General features: G+C 39.6%; 1 protein-coding gene across 1 annotated transcript; it reads right to left on the bottom strand.

Annotated features, from left to right (window-relative positions):
• Positions 1-609: 609 nt before the first annotated feature.
• On the bottom strand, positions 610-19,217 carry MFSD11 (major facilitator superfamily domain containing 11). The gene is made up of 14 exons (XM_074554874.1): positions 18,998-19,217; positions 18,471-18,644; positions 16,921-16,976; positions 15,860-15,967; positions 15,371-15,450; positions 15,176-15,272; positions 13,464-13,522; positions 11,322-11,463; positions 10,516-10,556; positions 9,712-9,777; positions 7,542-7,667; positions 6,517-6,691; positions 5,379-5,514; positions 610-4,874 (listed from the first exon to the last, which is right to left on the bottom strand). The coding sequence occupies exons 2-14, from the start codon at positions 18,564-18,566 to the stop codon at positions 4,707-4,709; spliced, it is 1,350 nt and encodes a 449-aa protein (XP_074410975.1). The 5' UTR covers positions 18,567-18,644; positions 18,998-19,217; the 3' UTR covers positions 610-4,706.
• Between the last annotated feature and the right edge of the window lie 3,946 nt (positions 19,218-23,163).

The following is a 23,163-nucleotide window of genomic DNA, read 5'->3' as shown; positions in this document are numbered from 1 at the left end:
CGCGCCTGTGACCATGAAAGGAAGAGTCAGTACACTCACTGGAAATCAGAGTTCCATTAGGGATAATCACTGTGTGACCCTGCTCCCAATTATCACCAATTATCAGCCCACGGACCTACCTTTTAAAGGTAAAAAAGTTGCCACCGTTTAGACTTCTGCACAGTGTCAAAATGTAAATAAAAGCGAAAAGAGAGCTTGGAGGAAGACTCTCAGCAGCTGAGATAATCAACTTAACAGAGGCAGTATGGACTAAATAGAAATCTCAATTTCTAATGCATAAACTCAATTGAACAAAGCACCCCCTTCATGTGCCCGCTGAGACTAATTCTCACTTCCAGATTTCTCTTTATTGCATTTTAAGGAAGTTTTCCCCACTCTTATTGGTGATTCTCTGTGGTAGTAACTCAACCTTTAAAAATAAATTAATCAAGGCACCATTCTGAATTTATCCATGATAATCATGAGTCTCAATTTTACTTTTGAACCAGCATGGTCTGATCAGAAGGGCAAGGTGCTTGTAAAGCAGCAAACTTCCCAGTTCAGCGCCATCTCTTAATCATCCCATCTTTTATTATTTCTGCCTGCATGTTAGACAGGGATCAAGGAAAACATGGTATTAACTGCTGCTGCCATTTAATTAACATTTGTGGGTCTCCAAGGAAAACAGAGGTGTGGATAAAGCCTTCAAACACACATTTCACCAGGAAAATGAATGGTTGTGATGGTGAGGTCGTGCCTTGACTAACACACTTGCACAGTTTGGGTCCAAGGTGGGTGTTGTGGTTCCTGGCATGATGCTGAACATTGCATTTCCTATTTATACTGACAGCAAACAATTCATGTTTGCCCTGAAATACAGAATTTAGTGCTCTGCTCACTCACCCCTCTGTGCATTAATTGCTGGCACTTAGGCTGGAGTCCAGGGAAGAACATTCATCAGCTGAAGTAAACTTGTGGAATTCCAAGAAGGTCCAGAGGAACTTTGATTAACTCAGTGGTCCTGAACTTATGGCCTTGTACACTTGAATTATTTTTCCATAAATCACAGCAAACCCCACCAGGAAGTTCTCTCTCCAGCATATTTTAAAATGGTCACAAACATTCAAAGAACTCACCAGCACAAGATTTCTTGTTTCTCATAACTGTACCACAGAATGGTTTCTGCTAAGATAGGGACCTTGGTCAAGGATTTTTGGGGGTTCTGGGTGTTTGGGATTTTTTTATACCCCTTAAGAGTTTGGGAGTATCTGCACAAAATTATAGATCTGAATTATTTTTTAAAAATTATTTTATAAATGGTTCTCTTATTTATCTCAACTTGCTAACATGGATTGTACCTAATTAAATTAACACAAAAGTAATTAAATTACACAAGAGTAAAACCACATCATTAATTAGGAAGGAAGTCCACAGTTCTGGAGATTCTCAGTCCATGCAGCCATGTATCAAAATAAAAACCAACTGGCAAGACAAAATACAGGTATGTTTATATGAGATTCATTGAAGGCTAATTTGTAGCAGTTTATTTGGCACTCAGTTGTCAAGAAGAGCAGTTTTCATTTCCTGTTTAGCATTTGTTTGAAAAACATGAGGCTGTGATATTAAATCAAGATATTAAACCTTAGTAACACCCTAGAAGAATGAGGGAAAAAAATTAAAGAGGACTTTTTAATAAACCAAAGCAACTTCATGTATAATTTTGCTTATAAAGATGAAATCTATAATATAAAACAAACCCACAGATAAAGCAAAATCCTTCTTTATTTAACAGTGAGCTCCCAATTCAGATTAACATGAAATTGTGCAAAGGCCACTGAGGTGAAATGAAGGGGCTGCAGCCTCATGGTTGGTAAATGCTGCTTAAGAGATGGAATCATAAATGGATGTCAGTGTTACTGCTCTTTATATTGCTACACCAAAAATTTCCACCAAATGAACAGCTGTGTACATTAGAGAGGATCTTTCAGCTCTTGGCATATTAAAGAAATATGAATAAATGAAAAGCAATCATATGTCATCAGCAGCCTGAATAACTGGGGCCTCTCTCTTCAGATCAAATGTCAAAAGCAATACTTATATAGTTAATTGTAAAAAAGAATAGCTATCCATGATGCAGCTTGGAGAGTGCCATGATTTCTTGTAAATCTTGTCACAGAGCAATAATACTTCCCTTTAATGACCCTATAAATAGTTCTGAGCAGCTTTCTAAGATTATCTGATACTGAGTCAGACCAGAACAGAGCAAAATAAAAAAGTAAAGCATCAGATTCACAGAGGTACTGAAAACCCACAAGTCCTTGTTCATTAGTGTCCCTCTGAGTTGGTTTCAAAATGCTTTTTGAAACTACATAAACTTAGCACTTCAAATTTGTAATAAAATAGTTCATATAATTCTCATATGGCAAATGAACATCACAGAAGTTCATAATTAAAAGGGGTCAATTTAAAAAGCATGAGAGCCATAACCTACTTACAATTAAATGACATTGTTTAAAAAGCACTTTTAAGTTACTCATCACCACAAGATCCAAAAATCATTTTTTCCCCCAAACTGCTCCTTGTGAACTTTCAAAGTCTTTCTGCTCTCATTAAGGTGATGGGGAGAACAGGGTCTGGAGGAAAAAAAACTTCAGTAATTCCTATTTGGGAAAAAAAAAAAAAAAAGCTCTTTATCCCTTTTGGTACTCTGGAGAAAATGCAAATGTGTAGCAACAAGAGAATTTTAATCAGTGGCAGCACCCTTTAATCCACACATTTGTAGTGCTCAGTATATAAAAATCATATGCTGCAAATTGCAGGACAACAGGAGTGGGAGAGAGAGAGGCTTTGCAGTGCTGCTGGTCCCATTAATCACATATTGATTGAGCACTGAATGCTTTTTCAGGCTGCCTGACAGATTGGAATGGCTCTGGTAACCCCTCACTCAAATCCATGTTCTGCCTCATTCTCTTTTACATCATTCATTAAATCTCCTGGGAATACACAGAAACCTCTCTCTGCTGCTTGTCCTCACAGATTTCTCAGCTTGCTGGATGTTCAGGTGCCCTCCAATCCCCCCATTAACACCTTGCTGATCTCACAGCAAGAACCTGCTGTGAATTTAAAAATCCCTTTCTCTATCCCTGGGAATTTAAAAATCCCTTTCTCCATCCCTGTAAAAAGATGCCCCTGGGCTGTTTGGCTGTGCTGCACTTGTGACACTGCTCCTGGAGAGCACAAGTGACAGCAAATGTCACAGGAGATGTCACAGGAGATGCCACCCTCCCTCCCCAGGGTTAACCTTGGCAGCTCCCACACGGTTACAACACGTGGGAGCTACTGACATGTAAAAGTGTCTTTTTAAAATTGTCTTTAAAGACAAGGCATTAACATTCTGATTGGGCATAAAAGAAGGTTGGTGAATTGTACTTTTCTAAAAATAGCTCCATGGAGTGTCTAAAAACACCTCCTGAGTGTTCCTTGCCTGCTCTCTGCCCACCAAACACAACTGCAGAGTTTTATGTAGGCAGCTGAAGTCAGGGTGAGCTGCAGTCACTGCCTGTTACATCACCTATAACAGCTCTGGATTAAAATTCAGTTACTATGCCTGTAACCTTGCCTTCCTATTTGATGGAGTAAGATTACACTTCAATTACACTTCAATTTTCCCAAAACAGACTGAGTAAAACAACTTAGGACAAGTGTTTCAGGTAATGCAGTAGAATAAACACTGCAGTATTGTTCTGACAGTTCACATTCTGAGACTATTTATATTTTTAAAAATTGTCTTAGTGCTCCCATCACAGATTTCCATCATTGATAAAAATGCTACTGAACTCAAAAGAAATACTTGGGATTCTGGGAGGGAAGCTCTGGATTATGGTCCTTCATAAAGCAATACCCTGAGGAAGGTTCAGCACCTTTCCCAACACAGCTCAATCCTGAGATGCTGAGCCAGAAGCTGTTTTCCAACATCAATATCCCAGCCTTCAGATGGCCAAGGGTGATTTCTTCAAATTCTTGTAAAAATCTATCATGTCACACTATAACCTGATTGACTTCTTTACAGAAAAAAAAAAATTAAAAACAGCAAACCCAAAAAAGCCCACAACATTAAAAAAACCCAACCAAACAAAAAACCCCATGGACCTGACAACTTAAGCACATGAAATAGATTAACAAACAAATGGTTGGGAAACAAGGAGCTGAGGGATACAGAATAAGGCAACATTTCCCACAGAAATACTTCCTCACATCTAATTGTTGAAAAATTCAATGCCAAATTGATTTCTCAGCTGTGCAGACACGATCTGCAATATAATCTACCTTATAAAAATATCACTCATTCAATACAGGAATTCAAATGTCTGCAGAACTAGAATATAGGAAAAATAATTTAAGGGACAAAACCCCAAACGAATTCTGTAGTGCATGGTAGAGTGAAATTAGGCAATTACATTCTGAAAGAGACATCTCAGAAGAGAATTGTTCAATACATGGGTCCCTACATTTCCTTCCATTCCCAATACCAGATTTTTAACAACACAATACCATGCTCAGATGGCCAAAGCAAGGAATAAAAGCCTTTCAAATGTGGCATTTTTTCCCCTCCTATTTCACATTCAGCTGCACTGAAGCAGCAGCTCCCTCCAGCTCAACCTCTGCAGCAGCTTTTCACCTTTTTGACACTTCCCCAGCCCCATGTGCTGTTGCTCCTGGCACAGGGATCAGATGCTGCTGTAGTCAGAGCCACGGGCAGCCAGGGCTGCTGCTGCTCCCCACTCCACGGTGAAGAAGGTGATTGTTCCAAAGAAACCCACCAGCACCATGATCAGGAGCTGCCACTGCAGCAGGAAATAGTTGCTGTAGAAATAGGCAACTGCAGCACAGATGGACTGAGAGGAAAAACAAAGGGAAAAGATTATCAGTGGAGATTTCCAGGCTGGTGCTGCTACAGAAGGATTATCAAAGTGACACAGAGACAGTTTAATATGAAGCTCTCAGAATGCTTTTGTAGTAGATAGAGAATCTTAAGGCTTCATTATACCTCAACATATGTCTCAGCATGTCCCACAACAGATTTAGTTTTTACTTGTTATTTAAACAGCATCCAACTGTAGAAAATGATCACCAAACTCCAAAGTGTTTGTAGCATTGCAAGCTGGTATTTCAAATGGTAAAACCACTACCAAAATCTCTGGTATTTCAAACCACTTTGTCTAGAAACAACACAGACAAAGCTTTAAGAAACTGTTTCCAGCTTCATAAAACTATTTTTCACCAAAATTCAGCATGAAATAATGTGCAGAGACATTTTTCTCAGCTGATTAAAAAACCCAACCCAGTAATTCAGTAGCATCCCAACAATCCTACTTGCAAAAAGCTGTGTTAGGCAATACCTGGACAAACTTAAAGATGGCAAAGGCAGGAGCACTGTCCTCTGAATACAGGAATCCCAAAATGCTGAGGAGCTGGGTGTTGAAGCAGCTGTCCCCCAGCCCCAGCAGGAAGCTGCAGAGCATGGCCACCTCCTTGCTGAAGGAGAAAGTAATTCCAATTTCAAAGCCATTCCTTCAAACAGCTCACACATCTATAAAGTGTTTCTGGCAGGCTTATTTGGAAAGTGGAAATGGAAGAAAGTTATCACACTTTTAATTTCCCCAGAAAAGAGCTGGGAATGCCTGACTTGGCAAAAGGAGTAATTTCTGCAGCTTTAATTTCTTGAATGCCAAGACTTCTGTTACTGTTACCTGCAGTCAATTCTGCACTGAATTGGAATCACTAAAATAAGGTTTCAGTGCTTGGAGCCACAAAACCCACACAGCAGTGATTAAAGGCTGAGGCACATGGTGAGTTCAAAAATCTGCAGGAATGTTAGAGAAATACCAATTCATTTGGCAGAAAAATATTCCAGCTAAGAGCAGTCACCTGCACAGGCACAAATGCTTAGAATGCAAGTTAGCAGCTGGGTCTGCAAAACTGACAGCACAGGATTTTCACACAAATTGGTAAAAATACAGCCCAAAAGAAAGTTGTAATGACGAGATAAGAAAGCTTTCTATATCCTTCCCCCAAACACTGAGTGCTGTAAGGGACAGGCTGCAGTCACATCAAGTGGAATTGGACAAAAAGCACTGGAAGACTTTAAAAAGCAGAGCAACAGGGCAAGGCTGGTGCTCCCTGATGTAAAACTGAGCCCAAGACTGTTTTAAAATAAACTGAATTCTTAACACTCACTACAATAGATGCTGGTCTTGCTATTGTGCTACATGTCAGAAACATCAGTTGCCAAGTGACACAACTGCTATTATTCATCCCCAGGCTTTTTATTCTTATGCCATTCAAGTTCCTAAATTGGGTGCACACTGGTGGAATATCTACCTTTAACAAAAACAGAATTCCTGAAAGCTTTTCCAGGGAGTTAGTCACTACACAGAAAAAAAAAAAAAATTCAAGAAATTTTCTGCAGAGAAACAATCTGTTTTATGCACCTCCTGAGTTACCAAAGGCAAAAAAAAAAAAACAAATCCCACCTACCTTGGAATCATATAAGCAACTTGATCTGTTCCTTCCATAGGAGCAATGGGGGCATCATTTGGCATGTTGAAAAAAATCAAATAAAAGGCAATGAAGTGGACAAGGATGCCCAGCATCACCACTGGGTTCCTGCCAGAGCGACTCCTCTTGCTCAGCAAGCCAAAGATTCCTCCCCCTGCAGGAGCAGAAAAAGGAGAGAATTCCATCAGAAGTGGAGATTTAAATACTGACAATTTAAATTATAAACGTTCCCACATCGGATAACGAAGATTGACTGACATGCAAACAGCCCCAAGGAGTTTGCCAGGGAAATGGGGCAGGAGATTGATCAGATGGGGGCTGATGAACATATTTCAGCTTTTGGCAAGTATTTAACCAGCAGCTCAGTATTGCACCATCACTAAGTGGAAATGGACAGCCTGTGCTCAGCTCTTAATTGAAAAACATGCAACTCAATGGATCTGAGCTGCTAATGAACAGTGGATTTTTGCTAAACACCTCAGTGCTTGAGTCTACAGAAAAAAAGAAACATTTACTTAATGAATATTACCTGTAGCCAGATTTATTCAAATATCACATCTCATTTAACACAAGCAAACTTTTTAAAGGAAGAAATCCTTAGTGTAAGCATTTATTCAAAAATTTTAAAATGATATCACTCAAGAAGTAATAAAAATGCAAACATAATACTATATAAAATAGCAAAATGGTTTCAATTCCCTAATAACACTGCAGCCCAGTGTTTCTCACGTTTGAAGTCTGTCTATTCCTCCACAGAGGAATGCAGAATATTAGAATTGGTTTACATCCACTTCACACAGTGTAAGGTATAATTCACAGTGCAGTGAGGAACCACAGTGCCAATTCTATTGCTGCTATTTCATTTTATGTTCACATAATTATTGCTGGAAGCTCCAAACACACAAAAAAACCACAAAACAACAACAACAAAAAAATAAAATAAATGTAATAACTGCATCAGCCTAATCCTTTTTGTTATCAAAAGGTAGCAAGTTTAGACTCACCCAAGATTTCTCCAACACCAATAAAAATACCAGAGAGACCAATCAGGCTTTTCTCTTCACTGCCAAACCTGTTCACAGCACCAATGCAGGTTCCATACACTCCAGAAAAGAATGTTAACACCAAACCTTGGAAGAAAACCAGGCAGAACTGATAGATGCACTCTCATAAAAGTCATGGAAAAATCTTTATGTCTAAAGGCTTTTTGCCCTCAGGTATCTTTCAAATCATGTATTTAAATCAGATGTGGGTAATAAAAGCAAAAAGGGAATTTTAAATGATGTAATTATTATATTTTTCTATACCAGTTCCTGAAAACCACATTAGAAAAGTGACACTAATTGGTGTCACAGGCACCAAGGTTCAGGGCTGCTACTCTTGACCCAACACCTAAAATGTTTATATTCAACAATATCTAAAATATAGGTTTATAATAAATATATATGTTTATATTTTGCTATATTAAACAAATGTAAACCTACAGTTTATATTTCTACTTCTACAAAAACTCTGGAATTTTATCAAATAAAAAATGCCATGTGAAATAACACAAAGTAACTGAAGAAATAAGGCACAATTTCATTTAAGGATTTCCCCCCCCTTCAAGTTATGGCATTCCTGAAAGTCCCTGCAGGCTCAAATACCAATAAGGAGCTAAGAATCCTAAAATTAACTTTTTTATAGATACATAATGAATTTAAGCTGAGAAAGAACAACTGCTTTAAATTCTGTTTTAAACTGTTTCAAAACAGTTTTAAATTCTGAACAATTGTTTTAAATTCTCTTTCTTCCTTTCTATTGCCATTAGTGTGAGGAAAGGTGACATTACCATGAGCAACCATTAATTTAAAAATCTAAACTCAATAACAAAGTTTTATTTTAAGCTGTATTTCTTTGTTTAGGAGTAACATTTTGTGTTGTTTTAAATACACTTTCTCATTTATATCCTTTGCTTTTTGGCTACAGCCAAATGCTGGTATAGCTCACCCTGCCCTGCCTGGATGAACTGTGTGGCTTCAATAACAAGGGTGCACTTGGAGCATCATAACTCCAGTAATTTTGGAATAAAAACCCTTGTTGGCCTCAGAGAATTTTCTGTTTTCCTACAGAAAGTAGCAACACCAACCCAGATCCAGAAGATGGCAGCAGATATTTTTTTCCCCAGTCTGGACTGAGTTATTTTTATGCCACCTGTAAAGCCAAATTTCAGGATATTCAGGCAAAACCTGACTGACTCCCTTCCCTCGTTATCTTGCTCCACATTCCCATCCATGTGAATTCATTGAATTAATCTGGGTTAACACAACACTGGAGATGCTGTGAAGTCATTTGTAACTCAGATTAGTGGCTGGAGCAACCCAACTCCAGAGTTACTCCTGCTGTTTCTCTACCAGGAGCTGCTGGAAATTGCAATGTTGATATTTTCTTCACATCGAAGTTTCTCTTTTCACATAACAATTATTTTTCCTAACGGTGACTCAGAGCTAAGGCTCTGAAAAGTGCATCTATTTTATAAAATAACCTAATTTGAGCATGAAAAAAACTCTATCTGAAGCCAAATAAGGAGCAAGAAATGCTCTCAAAAAAACCTCAAGGATTTTATAGGGGTTTTTTGGTGGAAGAATCACGTATATTGCAAAAATACATTTTTATTTTACAACTCATACATTGCTCCAAGGATGGCAGACCAAGTTTAACTGAAAGTTGCTAAAAAGGGTGAGAACTCTTGCCACAGCAAATCCTATTGATAAAAACAGCTGGAAATTACTAAACTGATTCCCAATTGAACCATGACTAAAATGAAGAGCATTGGGAATCTCCCATGGCTTAATGAAGGGAGGATGTACAAACATTCCTTTAATTCAAATGCAATACAGCTGCATTAAACAAACAATCTCCAATCTATTGACAGTGCAATATCAAATCCCATAAAAGCCAGCTCTGTAAATTTTGCCTCTCACTTTGGGACCCAGAACTTTACTGAACCAGCACCTGCAGGTTTGGATGCACCCCTGCTCCTTCCCAGGACACAGAAATGTCATGAGTAACCCAAAAATAATTAAAATATCCAAATAATGTGTTCAGAGATATGGATTAAAATTCCAGTCTGTTGTTAAAATTCCAAACAATGCCCTGCCAGTGCTCCATGGTGAAATTCTGCTGGCTTCATACCTGTGTAGGCTGTGGTAACACTGAGAAGCAGCATCTCTTTGGTGAAGCTCAGTGTAATAGATTTCTCTGTAAGGAAACAATAAAGAAAATTAATAAAACTTCTGAGGACACTACTAAGATAATCTTCAGTTACTTCTGCTCTTTGCTTAAAGCAAGAATTGGTTATTATACAAACTGTGTATTAAAGTTTTATTTACTGTTTGTTACAGCAGAGTGTCAAATAAACCAACTCAAATCTGCCATCTAGAAGAAATGTGCCATCCAAAAATTGTGTTTTGTAAGAAATGCAGTGGGGAAAATATTAAAGAGGAGATACAGAGTTTTCAATTATCAGACAATTTTCTGCTCTCTGTATTTTTGTACTCTCAGTTCATGGCAACTGTCTCCTAAAAGGATAAATAGATTTTCAGTGAAGATCTCCAATCCTCACAACAAATTTAACAGTCTCAGGCAGAACACATCAAGCTTCAAAGGGAACTGCAGATGCTTCAGTTCTAAACTGTTAACTGGTGACAAAAATCAAACAACCTATTTGACTTCTTTTTATCTTCATATGTTTGCTGGTTTTTATTTTTCAGTCTCACTGCCTCTCCCAAGGAGTAACCTGCTCCTTTTGTGCTCCCTGTTGTAAAGCAGTTTGGATCTGAATCACATCAAAGGAGGAACACTCCACATCTCTCCTGGAGCACTCAGGTATGTGATTGAAGTGGTTTGTACATGATCACATCATCAGCACAAACACAGAGAGCTGGCAAGGAGATGCCAGGTTCTGCTGAAGCAACTCTTATGTGAAATTGTACTTACTGAAGGCAGCCACTGCTCTCATCATTTTGTTTCGTGCAGACCTGGGTAAACAAATTATTTGGTCAAAATGGAAGAGAAAAATCACTTTATTGCTGTGCTGGAAGGCACCTTCATTTTTCAAACTTTCTGTACATTTTCTACTAGAATATGCCAACGTATTTTTTAAAGTTTCTGAGATCTAAAGTAACCACAAAATCAATTTGCTGCCTGCACTGGTGAATGCTTGCTTAACAGAATCTTTCTCTTGAACATTTTTAGCTTTCAACATTTTTTTCCACAGGCATGCTCACTAATGTTTTTCTAACATTTTCATTGTTCTTTAAATAAAGCAAAAATATTTAAGCTGATGCCTCAGGCAAAACTGCACTGAATCTGTGTAACTGTGCATTTCTAATGTATTTATCAGGGTGGAATATATACTTAGAGAAGATAGGAGAAAAACATGTTCTAGTTTGTAAAACAATCTATAAAAAAGGAGCACTTTCTGTTTATTCCAGCCTTTCAAATGGGCTGATGAGGGCAAGATAAATAATAATCAGTGGAGAAGAGGTGAAGCTTATCTTTTGCAAGGCACTTGCTTATCAAAGGAAAAACTTCATGTGCAGTACTGAACTTCACCCTTGAGAATATGCCTTATCAATAACATTATTTCTCAGATATTCTCATTGTTAAAACACAGACACTTTTGTGTTAAATCTGTGAATCCACCAGATTGCTGATAAGACTCCTGTTCCCAGCACAGAGGGGAAGTGAATGCACAGTGTTCCTCTGGAGCTGTGACAACATTTATTGCCATCAACACTTACGAGCTCTCCCCCAGGATTTCATTAGTGGAATCATCATCCCCTGGAGCTTTTGTGTCCTCTTGTTTCCTAATCAGAAAGAACAGAACTGTGCCCACAAGACTGATAACAGTCAGAGCAATGAAGACAGTTCTGCGATCGCTCTCTGTGGAAAAACAAACAAGAGCCATAACCAGATGTGCAGAAGAGATCCAAACCAATCCAGCTACCTTCCAACAACTAACACACACATGCTACAGTGTTGAACACACACTAATTTTCTAGCTTACCTTCCACATGGAGCTGCTGGCAAACTCCTGTCTCAGTTTTATGGTGCTAATAAAATATCAGCAAATTAAAGAGGTCCCTCGCATTCTCTGCCATGCAAAGGCCATGACCAAGGAGCAGCCAATTAAAGGAAGTGCATAAATTATTAGCAGAAGAAAGTACATCTCTGAATATTTATATAATTCAGACTGGACACAAACTGCCCCAAACCCCTTCAGATATCTAAGAGAATCTCTTGACCAGCATCAGAACCATGACATCATAAACTGTAGGCATTAAAACCACCAAAACCTCAGTAACTGTCACAGCAGCTATAGGGGACAATTCTGCTAAAAAGTTGGTTACTGCAGCACAGTCACATTTAATGCAAAAGCCACCCCCAATTACCAGCATTAAGCAGGGAAAAAAGCCAATAACAGCAAACAGTTGTGACTGAACTAATGCATGACCCTGAAGATATTATCTATGCTTGTATTTACTTCCCCCTTGCAAACTTGTCCCAAAAATAACTTGGGTATGATCACAGATCCAAAAAGAGAAGGTGTGCTTCACAGCTTGAACTGACTGTGCTATTTTTATGTAGGTAGTAAAATAAGATTTGATTTTTAAATGCTGTTAGGGTTTCATATAAAATTTTCCAATAAAGAGGAATCTCAAGACATTTAAGATGGAGGGATGTGTAAGAGCAGAACTGCCTCACAGTTAATTGCTCTATTCTGTGGTGAGCAGAGCAGTGAAGTTTGGAATGCACAGAATTTGAGACCCTTCCCCAGGTTCAAAGTGTCTCCAGTATTTCCAGCAACACTTAAACCTTTGAATTACAGGTGAGAGGATGCAGAAAATGACCTTTAAATTTAGCCAGTGTGACATTACCAAACCTGTATCTGTGGAGAACCTGAAAAGATGGAGCTAACAGAAACAAGAAGTGAACTGTTCTCTCTGTTCTGTTATTTCTGAAACCTGATAATTATCATTTAAAAGTCAACATCTTATGCCTGATTGACTTAAGCAGAATTAAATCATCTGTTAAAAGTTAAAAGAACTGACCATTCTAGTAGATATTCAACATTAGCACTAAATAAGGAAAATTATCTGTAATTATAGAACAGGAGAATCAAACTTACCTGTTTACAGAGAACTGCCTTCCCAGCAGCACTCATTTTTGATTTTTAAAATTTATTTTCACCACTTTTCTTAGTGAATTTCCACCCCTCTACTTTCCTTGGCCTGAACAGTTGACAGAAATCTTTGGTTTAAAACCAGATTATTGACATTGTGTGGCTCAAGAACATGAATAAAGTCTACTGTTACTCAGTTCCTGCTCTTTGCCAATCAAGCACAACATCAAATGGAAAAAATACAGCATTAATTACAATCCCATCAGGAAGTTCATCTCATAAACTCTGCCAAGAAAGGAAGGGAGTTCTTTCTCCACTCTCCCAGCAGTGCTGCCTCATCTCAGCCACTGCCCCCAACAGTGCTTTGTGCCAGCATATTTAATGTAGACATGAAGTAAAAACTGAGATGGTTTTCCTTTATTTTCCTTTATTTCATAGCTTTATCAATCTCCAGTAGGATTTAAAGAACCCTCCACACCAGGAGCTGCCTTTGGAATAGGACAGTGTGTACATTATTACACACACAGCCAGAACAATTTCCCCAGGTGAATTTTGGCACAAATGTGTGTGCACAGGGAAAATCCCAGAGTAGCTGTTGTGGAAAATCTCCAAGAAGAGACTACCTACAATAAACTGGGAGGAAAAAAAAAATAAAAGTCTGCTTTTGTATAAGCTTCCTGCCACTTTGGAGCTCATTATTTCATCTGTTAATCCATGCTACTGTATTTAAAGGTTGGCCACATAAACAAGCAGTACCCACCTGATATGTGAGTTTTTCCTTGCCAAGCCAAGTATATGTACAGATTTCCAAAAATCAAGCTGAAAACAAAAAGAATAAAGGTCAACAATACATTCTATGAAAATATTAGGGTACTAACACTCCATTAGTACTATTTTATACAACAACAACAACATCTCAAAGCTGTGCAATTGTGAAAGAAATAAAGACAAGAGTCACTCTCCATGTCAACTGCTTCTATATAAAACTCAAACAAATTTGGGGATTCTGCCCCAAAATGCTGGCTATTCGTTTTTATCAATCAAGACACAAGGTGGTGGCAAAAATGAAGAAATCTGCATCTAAGCTGCTTCTAATTCTGGAAGCACGTAGATTAGAAAGCTGACATATTTCTGGAGGTGATTTTGTAATACTTCCTCTGCAGGGTCATGTGTTTTGTCTGAAGGATTGTTCAGCTCAAGGAAATTCTGTGTCCCTAACTACCATTTCCCAAAATACAGTCATTCTGAATAAATTATTTTAAACAGTTTTAAAGCTAATTTTCTTCTCATGAACCCATGTATTTTACTCACTGTAAAACCCACAATCAGGTGGGTTTGTGGAATTTGCTACTCTGATAACATACTGAGGGGTTAATTCTGGAACTGAAAACTTTAGAAACACAAAGTTTGACAAATGCATGCTGCTTCAGGCTGACGCTCTCCCAGCTTGGATCCCATCCCCACAGCAGCATCAGCAATGCAGGCTCAGCTCCCTAAGCATTTCTGCAATTCATTCCCCTGGTTATCCCCCAGATATATTTTCTGGGAGAATATTCAGAACTGCTGCATTAGAGGTGGTAAAAGGATCCCTCTTCAGGAACTATTTGTGCACCTGTCTCCCATGAATTTTGATTCCTTTTCAATCCTGCTCACACCATCCAACTCTACACACTCCCAAGGCTGCAAGCTCCCAAAATTTAATCACCCACTGTAAAAAGCACTTTATCTGTCTCAAACCAGTCCCTCCCTGCTCTCACCCAGTGACCCCAGTTCAGCACAGCAGCATTTGGTGAGCAATAGTTCCACACTCAGCCCCCACATTTTGGGTATAACCATCCTCAGCTGCTGTTCCTCCACAGGAAAGAGTCCCAACCTTTTCAGTTTCTCCTCAAGCCATCAGCTCTATCTTCTTGTATAATTTCAATTTTTTTTTTCTATGTCCTAATTGTATTACACTCCCATGAGAGGCATTAACTATCTCTGCACAGAACACTTGATGGCCACAACACAGCATTCCCTGCCTTGTTCTCACTGCCCTTCTTGATGCTGAGCTTTTTGTTGATTTTTTCAGTTGAGCAGCACTCAAAGTTTAATATCAGAAAGCCATCAAAAACAAGATTTCTCTTCTGGCTTCTGACTGCCAGGTCCAACTTTAGCATCTTCACCTTGGCAGTGAGAACCAACTTTTCCCTCAATAAAGGACACAAATTGGAACAGCCCTCCACAACCAAAATTGTTGTTACATCCCTCAAATGCTCCCCTAACAGAAATAGATCTTTTTAGCAGCTGAGATTGCAATACTCAGCTTTCTTTCATTCCCTGTTCTGTAATGCACAGCACCAATAAAAATATTGCTTCCATCTCTCCTTCCCACTGACTGCAAGGTCCCAGGGGAGTCATTTTCAATGCAAAATGTGCAAAAGGCAGAATGTGTGCACAACCAAAAAAAATTAATTAACAAATAAAGTTTACCTGAACTGTAGGAGTGCCCAAAATATCCCACTGTTCCTTCCAATGGTGTTTTCATCAGAATTTTCAGTCAAGCAATTTCCCTGGGCTGTCCAGAGGACTGAAACAGACAGAATATATTGTTCAGGAAATAAAAATATTTTAAAGGCATATTCAAATCTCATAAAAAACAGTCAGCAGAGTAAGAACAATGCTTACCAGCAGCTGCAATGCCAATAAGCACAGAGGCAGTGTAGAAAGCCCATGTAGCTGGCTGGATGAAGACTGCAATGTACAGGCTGGAACAGAAGAGATCAGGGCATTGAATACTGACCTAAAGTGGACAATGCTCTTTAACAATCAGATTAAAGCACTTTAGGTGCTTCTAAATCAGTCACTCTCTCCTAAGGAATGTTGAAAAACAGGTTGTATGTGAAAAATCTTTTTACCCTTCTAAGCACATAGAATTTTTAAAATATTGTTATTAATCTGAGACCATAACCTCAATTCCACAGTCAGCAAAGTCTGGAAATGCTGTGGAAAAAAATGTGCTGTTTCCAGTACTCTGCAGTTAAACACCTGGAATATCTCTGTGAGAGGCTTTGCTTAGCCAGTACAATTTCATGTATGGCACAGGAGCCTTAGATGTGAAAAAAAATTTTAAAATATTTCCAAGGAAGCAGGAAAAAACTCAAAATTAATACTTACCTATAAAACACACCACTAATAACCATAGAGAATTGAGGTCCCACTATTGCAACTAGTGAAGGTGATATAAGATTTGATGCAGACAGTACTCCATAAATAATGGACATGCTACAAAAATTTAAAAAAAAAAGAGTGTTAAATACTTAAAATAAAATATAGGCTAAAATATGACTTAAGAGTGATCAGTGGATTTCAAAATATCAGGTTAAGTACATACATAACTTAACAGCAAAACTTCAATGGTTCATTTCCCTACTTTCTTCTGTTCCCTTCACCCATGTGGGAATACAGGAGTGAACAATATTCCCTGGATTACTGAGCAGAGTCCCAAACTACTGCAGGCAATGATATCTTGGAATTTACAGCATGCACTTGTCAAACTGCCTGAACAGCAGTTATTGTATTTTGTATCTGTAAGTCTAGAGGAGAATGTTCTAGAACCTCATTTATCTGTCAGTGAGGTTTTCATCTTCTGCCAGATACACCACAGAAATTTTACACACATATTTAGTGCCAGTGGCATTTTTAGTTTAAATTAAGACAGTAAACCCTTCAAAGGAACACTGAGGTTTTCCTACAGGACAGATTAATTTGGAATGCAAAAGGTCCCTGATCATGCCTGACAAGTTTGACTCAATGAGAATGGTTTTTTGTGGCTTTGCTTGGCTTTCTGACTGCTCCTTTCACATCTGAGTTGTATTTCCTGAGAGCTGATCCACACCACCTGTCCTACACAAACACCATGGACAAAAGCAAACAACCAAGGCCTGAGTTAGCAGTTTTATTTATTTTTAAACTTCCAGCTTCTTCACCTCCTAAGGCAAATGTTGAGAATGTGATGACAGTGGTTTTTCACCCTACAAAGAAAACATGCAAACCAGATATGTAGTTCAACTGGAAATAATTCAGAGCAGAGCTGTGAGAAGCCTGTTTTAAACTGCTTTAAGTGTGTCAATAAATTATGAAGTCAGCAGAACTCTGCAATCTCTTGAGAGTGTCTCTCTGCTGTAACTAAGTTCACCCTGCAAGGAGCAAAGTAAGAAGAAAATGTGTGTAATTACCTTGTGTAGCCACTGCCATGGAAGTCTGTGTTGTTTAAATTTGTGATAACAGTTTGCTGTGAGGAGAAGATTATACATTGTAATATGTCAGAATCTATCTTGTATTTTGGAAAACACCTGCATTGGTTTGAAGTCAGTATCAAACATTAGAATTATTCATTAATAGACACTACAAAGAATTTAAAATGTTAATTACAACTCACACCACCTCCACAACAAAGATGCAGGAGTTACTTGGCAAGGAAACATCTATGTTTGAAGAAGAAATTAGTACTTTATTATTAAATCATAATTTTATAAGTTAGCTAAAATACTTCACAAAACTTCTGCTTCACTTAAGACCTTTCTTATGTAGCTACATATGACTATCTTAATTATAAAAGTGGGGAAAAAAGGAGAAGCTTCAGAATAATCTTGACTTAACTATGAATCTCTGATAAGAGTTTCCACTCTTTTCAGCTTCCCATTATTTCCCTATTCCTTTTTTCCTCTTGAGTCAGCTTTAGTGATCATGAGACCATGCAGTTAGTTGGACTGGCAGGCAGATCTGACTGAAAGTCACTTGTACAGACTTTTATGACAATGAATTACATGACTGCATGATCACAAAGTTCAATTCAGTGAGGTGCTGAATTCATTGCAGAATTTCTGAGATCACTGGGCTGCCCTTGAGAGCTCACAGAAAGTATCACACCGCACTGGAACTTACAAAAACTACCCCAAGTAGTTATTTCTGTAATATTTCTGTCTTATTCTGTAATATACCGTCTAAATATTTCTGTAATTTTCTGTAATGCAGTGAAGGGCATTTATCTCTCTGAACCCAGCAAGGATCCTTCTTGCATGCAAGAAAAGAGCTGTAAGCCCTGTGGGCTCAAAGGGGATGTTGAAATCTAACTGCCCTGCAGGAGCAAACTAACAATACAGCTCAGGAAGTTAAAGGGCTAAACCTGGCAGCAACAAAAGTCTAAAAATTTAAATAGTAACAGCAAATTTGGATTATGCTATGCTCAATTTTTGCTCTGCAAAGAGATACTAAATAGCAGCAACTCCTTCAGCTGAAAGGTGACTTGGCAGTTTAGCAATTGCAGAAATCTATTTGCCAGGTGTTATCCTCATACTCCCCCTCAATATCTAGTTTGTTAGATTATGAAAATCCCATTAATAATAGCATGGTTAATAATAACTTAGGCAAATATTTTGAAAGGGACAAGACAGAATATGCAAGGCTCAGTGTAATTCAACTGTCTAACATCACGAGTGTTAAAGCAGATATTATTTTAAACCGCAAACATTTTATAAGAGTATTTTTCTACTTTCCAAGCAACCAGGCTCAGTTGTATATGTAGCTATGCTATCATAAAGAGATAACCTGCTGAATTATTTGGTTAAACACATTAATCTACTTCAAATTAAACCAAAAGAAGATAAATGTCAAAGTATTGTGCACATTAGGAAATGCCAAGTAAAGCAACATTAGAACACACAAAAGACAAGCCAGGATAAATAACTGAGAGAGAAACGTGGCACGAACTGAAAGTGACACCTACCGCGATGTTACCACAGGATTGGAAAGCAGTGAATATAAACATAAACGAGACTCCCAAAATAATGATGTTGAAAAGCTTTTTTCCTTCCGGAGACATTTTGTGTATTTTTCCCAAGTCCTCAGCTTCAGTCTGGAAAAACTACTCTTTTTTCTTTTAAAAGTTTCCTCTTAACCTCTGTTTAAAAAAAAAACAAGCATAAAAGAAAGCAAGCTTCAAAAATAATGATTACTTAAGGCTACTTATTAGCTACCAGAAATTATCAATTAATCAAGAATCCTGGAAACCTTTTAAATAATATGCAACAAAACTTGAAAAATAGGAAGGTGTGGTAGAAAAGGTGAAGCCCAGGATTGTCTCTACCTATTCCCATGAGGTTTTAGGGCTGACAATGATTACTCAGGGCTACTTATTAGCTACCAGAAATTATCAATTAATCAAAAATCCTGGAAACCTTTTAAATAATGTGCAACAAAAGTTGAAAAATAAGAAGGTGTGGTAGAAAAGGTGAAGCCCAGGATTGTCTCTACCTGTTCCCATGAGGTTTTAGGGCTGACTGCAGGGTGTTACTCCATGGCATCCCTTTCCCAATATCGAGCAGGTGAATCGGCTCAGCTTCTCGGCATTGCTGAAATCAGAATTGCGCTCCCCGGCCTCTCAATCACCTGACGAAGGGAGGATGAGCCGCTCGTACATTTCCATGTCCTGCACAGGAAATAAAGAACATTTCGGTGTCTGGATCAGCTGACCCAGCCCGATGTGAGAGCCCTTGTGCACTATGGGAAATGCAGTTTTGGCAGGCAAAGCAACCTTTTCCTGTTTAAAGCGGTGGAAATCTCCCTGCCCTTAAAATAAAGTTATTTCTACCAGTTTTTCAGATTTGTAATTTCTCGGCACTAGATAACACCTGGCAAAAAATAATAATAATAATTTTTAAAAAATTAAAAACGCACACACAAAAAAAAACCCCAAAACCTTACAAACCAAACCAAAAAATAAAAACCCCACTCAACGACAGAATCATGGAATCACAGAATGGTGAAATTTTTGATGGAAAGGGACCTTAAAGTCCATCTCATCCCACCCCTGCCATGGGCAGGGACACCCTCTCCTGGACCAGGATGCTCCAAGCCCGCTCCAGCCTGGCCTTGAACACCTCCAGGGATGGAAGTGATACTATTCATCTTTCACTTCACAGTATTTCTAAATAATCAATTTAAGATTAATTGATTCTCGAGTCATGAAGATCTCTGTTAAAACATCAGCAAAACTGAGAGAGGATCAGACATCGATCAAATGACCACTTTTTCCTGTTACCATCCTTTGTCTGCTCTGTTGGGCCTCTGGGATTGGAGAATCCAACTAAATCAGTTCTACTTTAATGCTGGCCACAAAAGGACAGAGAAGGAAATTCAGAATTGATTGATTGACAAATCACCACATTTTACCTCTGCTGTCTACAGTGAAGGGTTTAAAGAAACAGAGGTCTCAAAGGGAGAAAAGGATATTGGCCCAGGAGTTAGAAGGGCTCGTTGAGAGAGTTCAGACTAGATCTGAAGTGGGATAAGGTTTGCTGGACAAACCTGATCACCTTCTGTGATGAAACAACTGCATGGATGCATGAGGGAGGGCAGTGGATACTATCCTCCATAAAACTCCAGCAAAGTTTTCAACACTGTGTTTCACAACACCCTCCTGGACAAGCTCAGCATGGGATGAGTGGGCAGTGAGATGATTGAGCATTGGCTGAATGGAAAATCCCACTCATAATCAGCGGCACTGGGTCCGTTTGGAGGCCTCTCACTGCTGTCCCTCAGGGTTGTTTAACCCTTTTATCAATGACTTCGATGAGGGGTCAGTGCCTCCTCATCATTTGTGAGGAGGCATCACATCACCATGTGCTGATGGCACAAAGTTGGGAGGGGTGCCCATAGCCCAGAGTGCTGTGAGCCCTTCAGAGGGACCTGGGCAGGCTGGGGAGGAGGGCAGAGAGGAACTGCCCAAAGTTCAGCACAGGCAAGTGCAGGGTCCTTCACCTGTGGAGGAAGGACAGATTAAAAAGTGGGGAAAAGGGAGAAGTCCCAGGCACCAGCCCAGGCCGGGACTCAGCGCCGGGAGAAGCAGCTGTGTGGGGAAGGAGCTGGGGCTCCTGGTGGCCAAGGAGCTGCCCATGAGCACCACTGTGCCCGAGTGTGAAAAATGCATATTTTATGATTGGCTTTTCACAGATTTTAAAATGAATATTATATGTGTTATGTTAGAAAGTTATGCTGTATTCACTCTTTTAAGTAGTGTGTTAAATGTAGTTTTAGGTTATAACAAAATGTTAAAATAGAAACTATGCTATGTAGGATACTTTTTTTCTACAGAAAGGACTCGCACTGAGATAGCAGTCACAGGACACCTAAATCTTTCAGAGAAAGAGAATTTATTGCTCCATTATCAGGAGAAATGAACTTCTTCCCGCCTTGTTTGGACAGGATGACGCCTTTAAGATTTTGAGGAAGAAGCTGATGCTGACCAGAGAGAATCCTGTATTTGAATGGAATTTATGCATCATGTATGAGATGTATGAATATGCAACAGGTTATTGTTTTTAAGGGTTAATCCTCTGTTAACGTGGGTCCTTTTTCAGGCTTATGCTGATCAGAAAAAGGTGCCCAGACTGTCCATAACTCTTTGTTTCTATTGTATCATATTGTCCTAATTCAAATTGTCCAAATTATTATTACTCTAATTGTATTACTATTTTTATAGCCATTTCATTACTACTAAACTTTTAAAATTTTAAAAACAAGTCATTGGTGTTTTTCACAGAGAGCATTTCCAGCAGGTCAGGGGGTGATGCTGCCCCTCTGCTCAGCCCTGGCCAGGCCTCCCCTGGAGGTCCCTACCAACCTGACCCACCCTGTGAAATAAAATCTGCACCCCAGCCACAGTTACACATATTTAATACATGCATTACATGCTCTTTTAATTCCTAAACTGTGTTTTGTTTTTAATGTAAGTGTTTTTCAAAACAGCATTCAAAACAGCAAATTTCCATTTGTGGAGGAAAGTCAGTGTAATTATTCAGAGGCTGCTTCACAAAGATGCAATTAAAATATCAAGGTGAGGGGTCTTAACACAAAAAAAGCTCTCTTCTTGCTTTTTAAGATTATTAATTCATAGTGCAGAATTTTAAGATCTTCTAGGAATAATGTCCCACTGATGTCTTCTCCCTTATACCAGTACAAGCTTCCATCCTGCTGCACAGCAAACTGGGCTGGTGGGCTGGAACAATTCCTTTGGCAACAGCAGCATGTATTGAAGAGACCGAAACTAGGAAACATCTTCTGTCATTTTAGGAAAATTACTGTAAAGATAAACTTCAAAATTCTCCTCTGAAAAAGGGCTTCAGCAGATGAAACAGCGAATTCTTTAATCAAAGCAACACAAAATTTCAAACCAGTACCAGTTTATTTGATTTCTGAAGTCACTTGTAGCTGGAAACAAACTGTTGGTTCTGGATTTTAATTCACGGCACTGTTTATACTTCTTCAGGGAAAAAAAAAATCAAAAACAAACCCACAATTATAGTAAAACTAAGAATTTAAATTCTGTTACAGAAATAATTGTTCATATCGATACTCTCACTGGATTAAACAGATCAGAAAAAAAACCAGTGTTGTGGAACAGCTGGGTAGAAACTTTCAAAATTGTTTTGAGAATGAGAACCAGGTATTACAGTTCATGAGTTGGAGCATTTTATTCATGCCTGAGGTGACAGAGCAACAACTTTAAAGGTGGGGGGGAGCAGCTTTCACGGAATTCCTTGGACTCAGAAGTTGCTTATCACCCTTACACAAGGCCTGTGCAAATCTCCCACAGCACGACCCTGCACAGCGGGCCGGTGTGAGGATGATTTTAGCATTTCACTGCTCGGCTCACACAGGCACCGAGGAGCCGGCGGGGAGCGGATCCACCGCGGCACATGCGGAGCTGCCGGGGCCGCAGAGGCTTCCCCGGGCACCGCAGCGATGAAGGAGAGCCCGCTCCGGGCTGCCCGGCTCCTCACAGCCGCCACGGAGCGCGGGCAGGAAAGGCACGGAGCTCCCACAGCAGCCGCACCGGGAGAACCGCTGTGGCAGACCCCGGCACCATTCCCCTCACGGCTCTCCCCTCCACGTCCGCCATTTTAAACCGTCCCCGCCCGCCCGCGCCACAAGCGATTCACTTCACCATCGCTTTTTTTCCTTCGGCGGGGTTTTGTCGCCTCTCTCTCTCTCCCACACACACTGCTGTGCCCTAATTTTTTATTGTTGCTGCTATTTTGGGGTGTTTTTTTTACGGTTTTCAACACACATTGTTCAAAAATTTCCCCGCCTCCACCGAGCCCTTCCGGGTCACGGCGGCGGCGTTTTAACAACCACTTTCCAACCACCAGGCGAATTATTAATTTACAGGGGGATTCCCCACGCTCCCTCCGGGACCACCTCGGGGAAAAAGAAGAAAAAGGAATCGGGGGTCGCTCCCGCGGCGCCGCGGGCGGGGCAGTGCCCCGTTTCCTTCCGGGGCGCCGCCGGCCATTTTGTGGCGTTAAGCCGCGCGCGCGGGCGGTTCCCTCTCATTTCCTCGTCGCGGCGGGACGGGGCGGCCGCTCCTGGCGCTTCGCTCCGGCCTCGGGCCGCCCCTCGGACCCTGAGGTGGGTGCTGC

Source organism: Zonotrichia albicollis, chromosome 19 (genome assembly GCF_047830755.1).
Source record: "Zonotrichia albicollis isolate bZonAlb1 chromosome 19, bZonAlb1.hap1, whole genome shotgun sequence".
Classification (NCBI taxonomy): Eukaryota; Metazoa; Chordata; class Aves; order Passeriformes; family Passerellidae; genus Zonotrichia; species Zonotrichia albicollis.
Note: the sequence above shows the minus strand (reverse complement) of the source record. Positions and strands in the feature narration are given on the sequence as shown.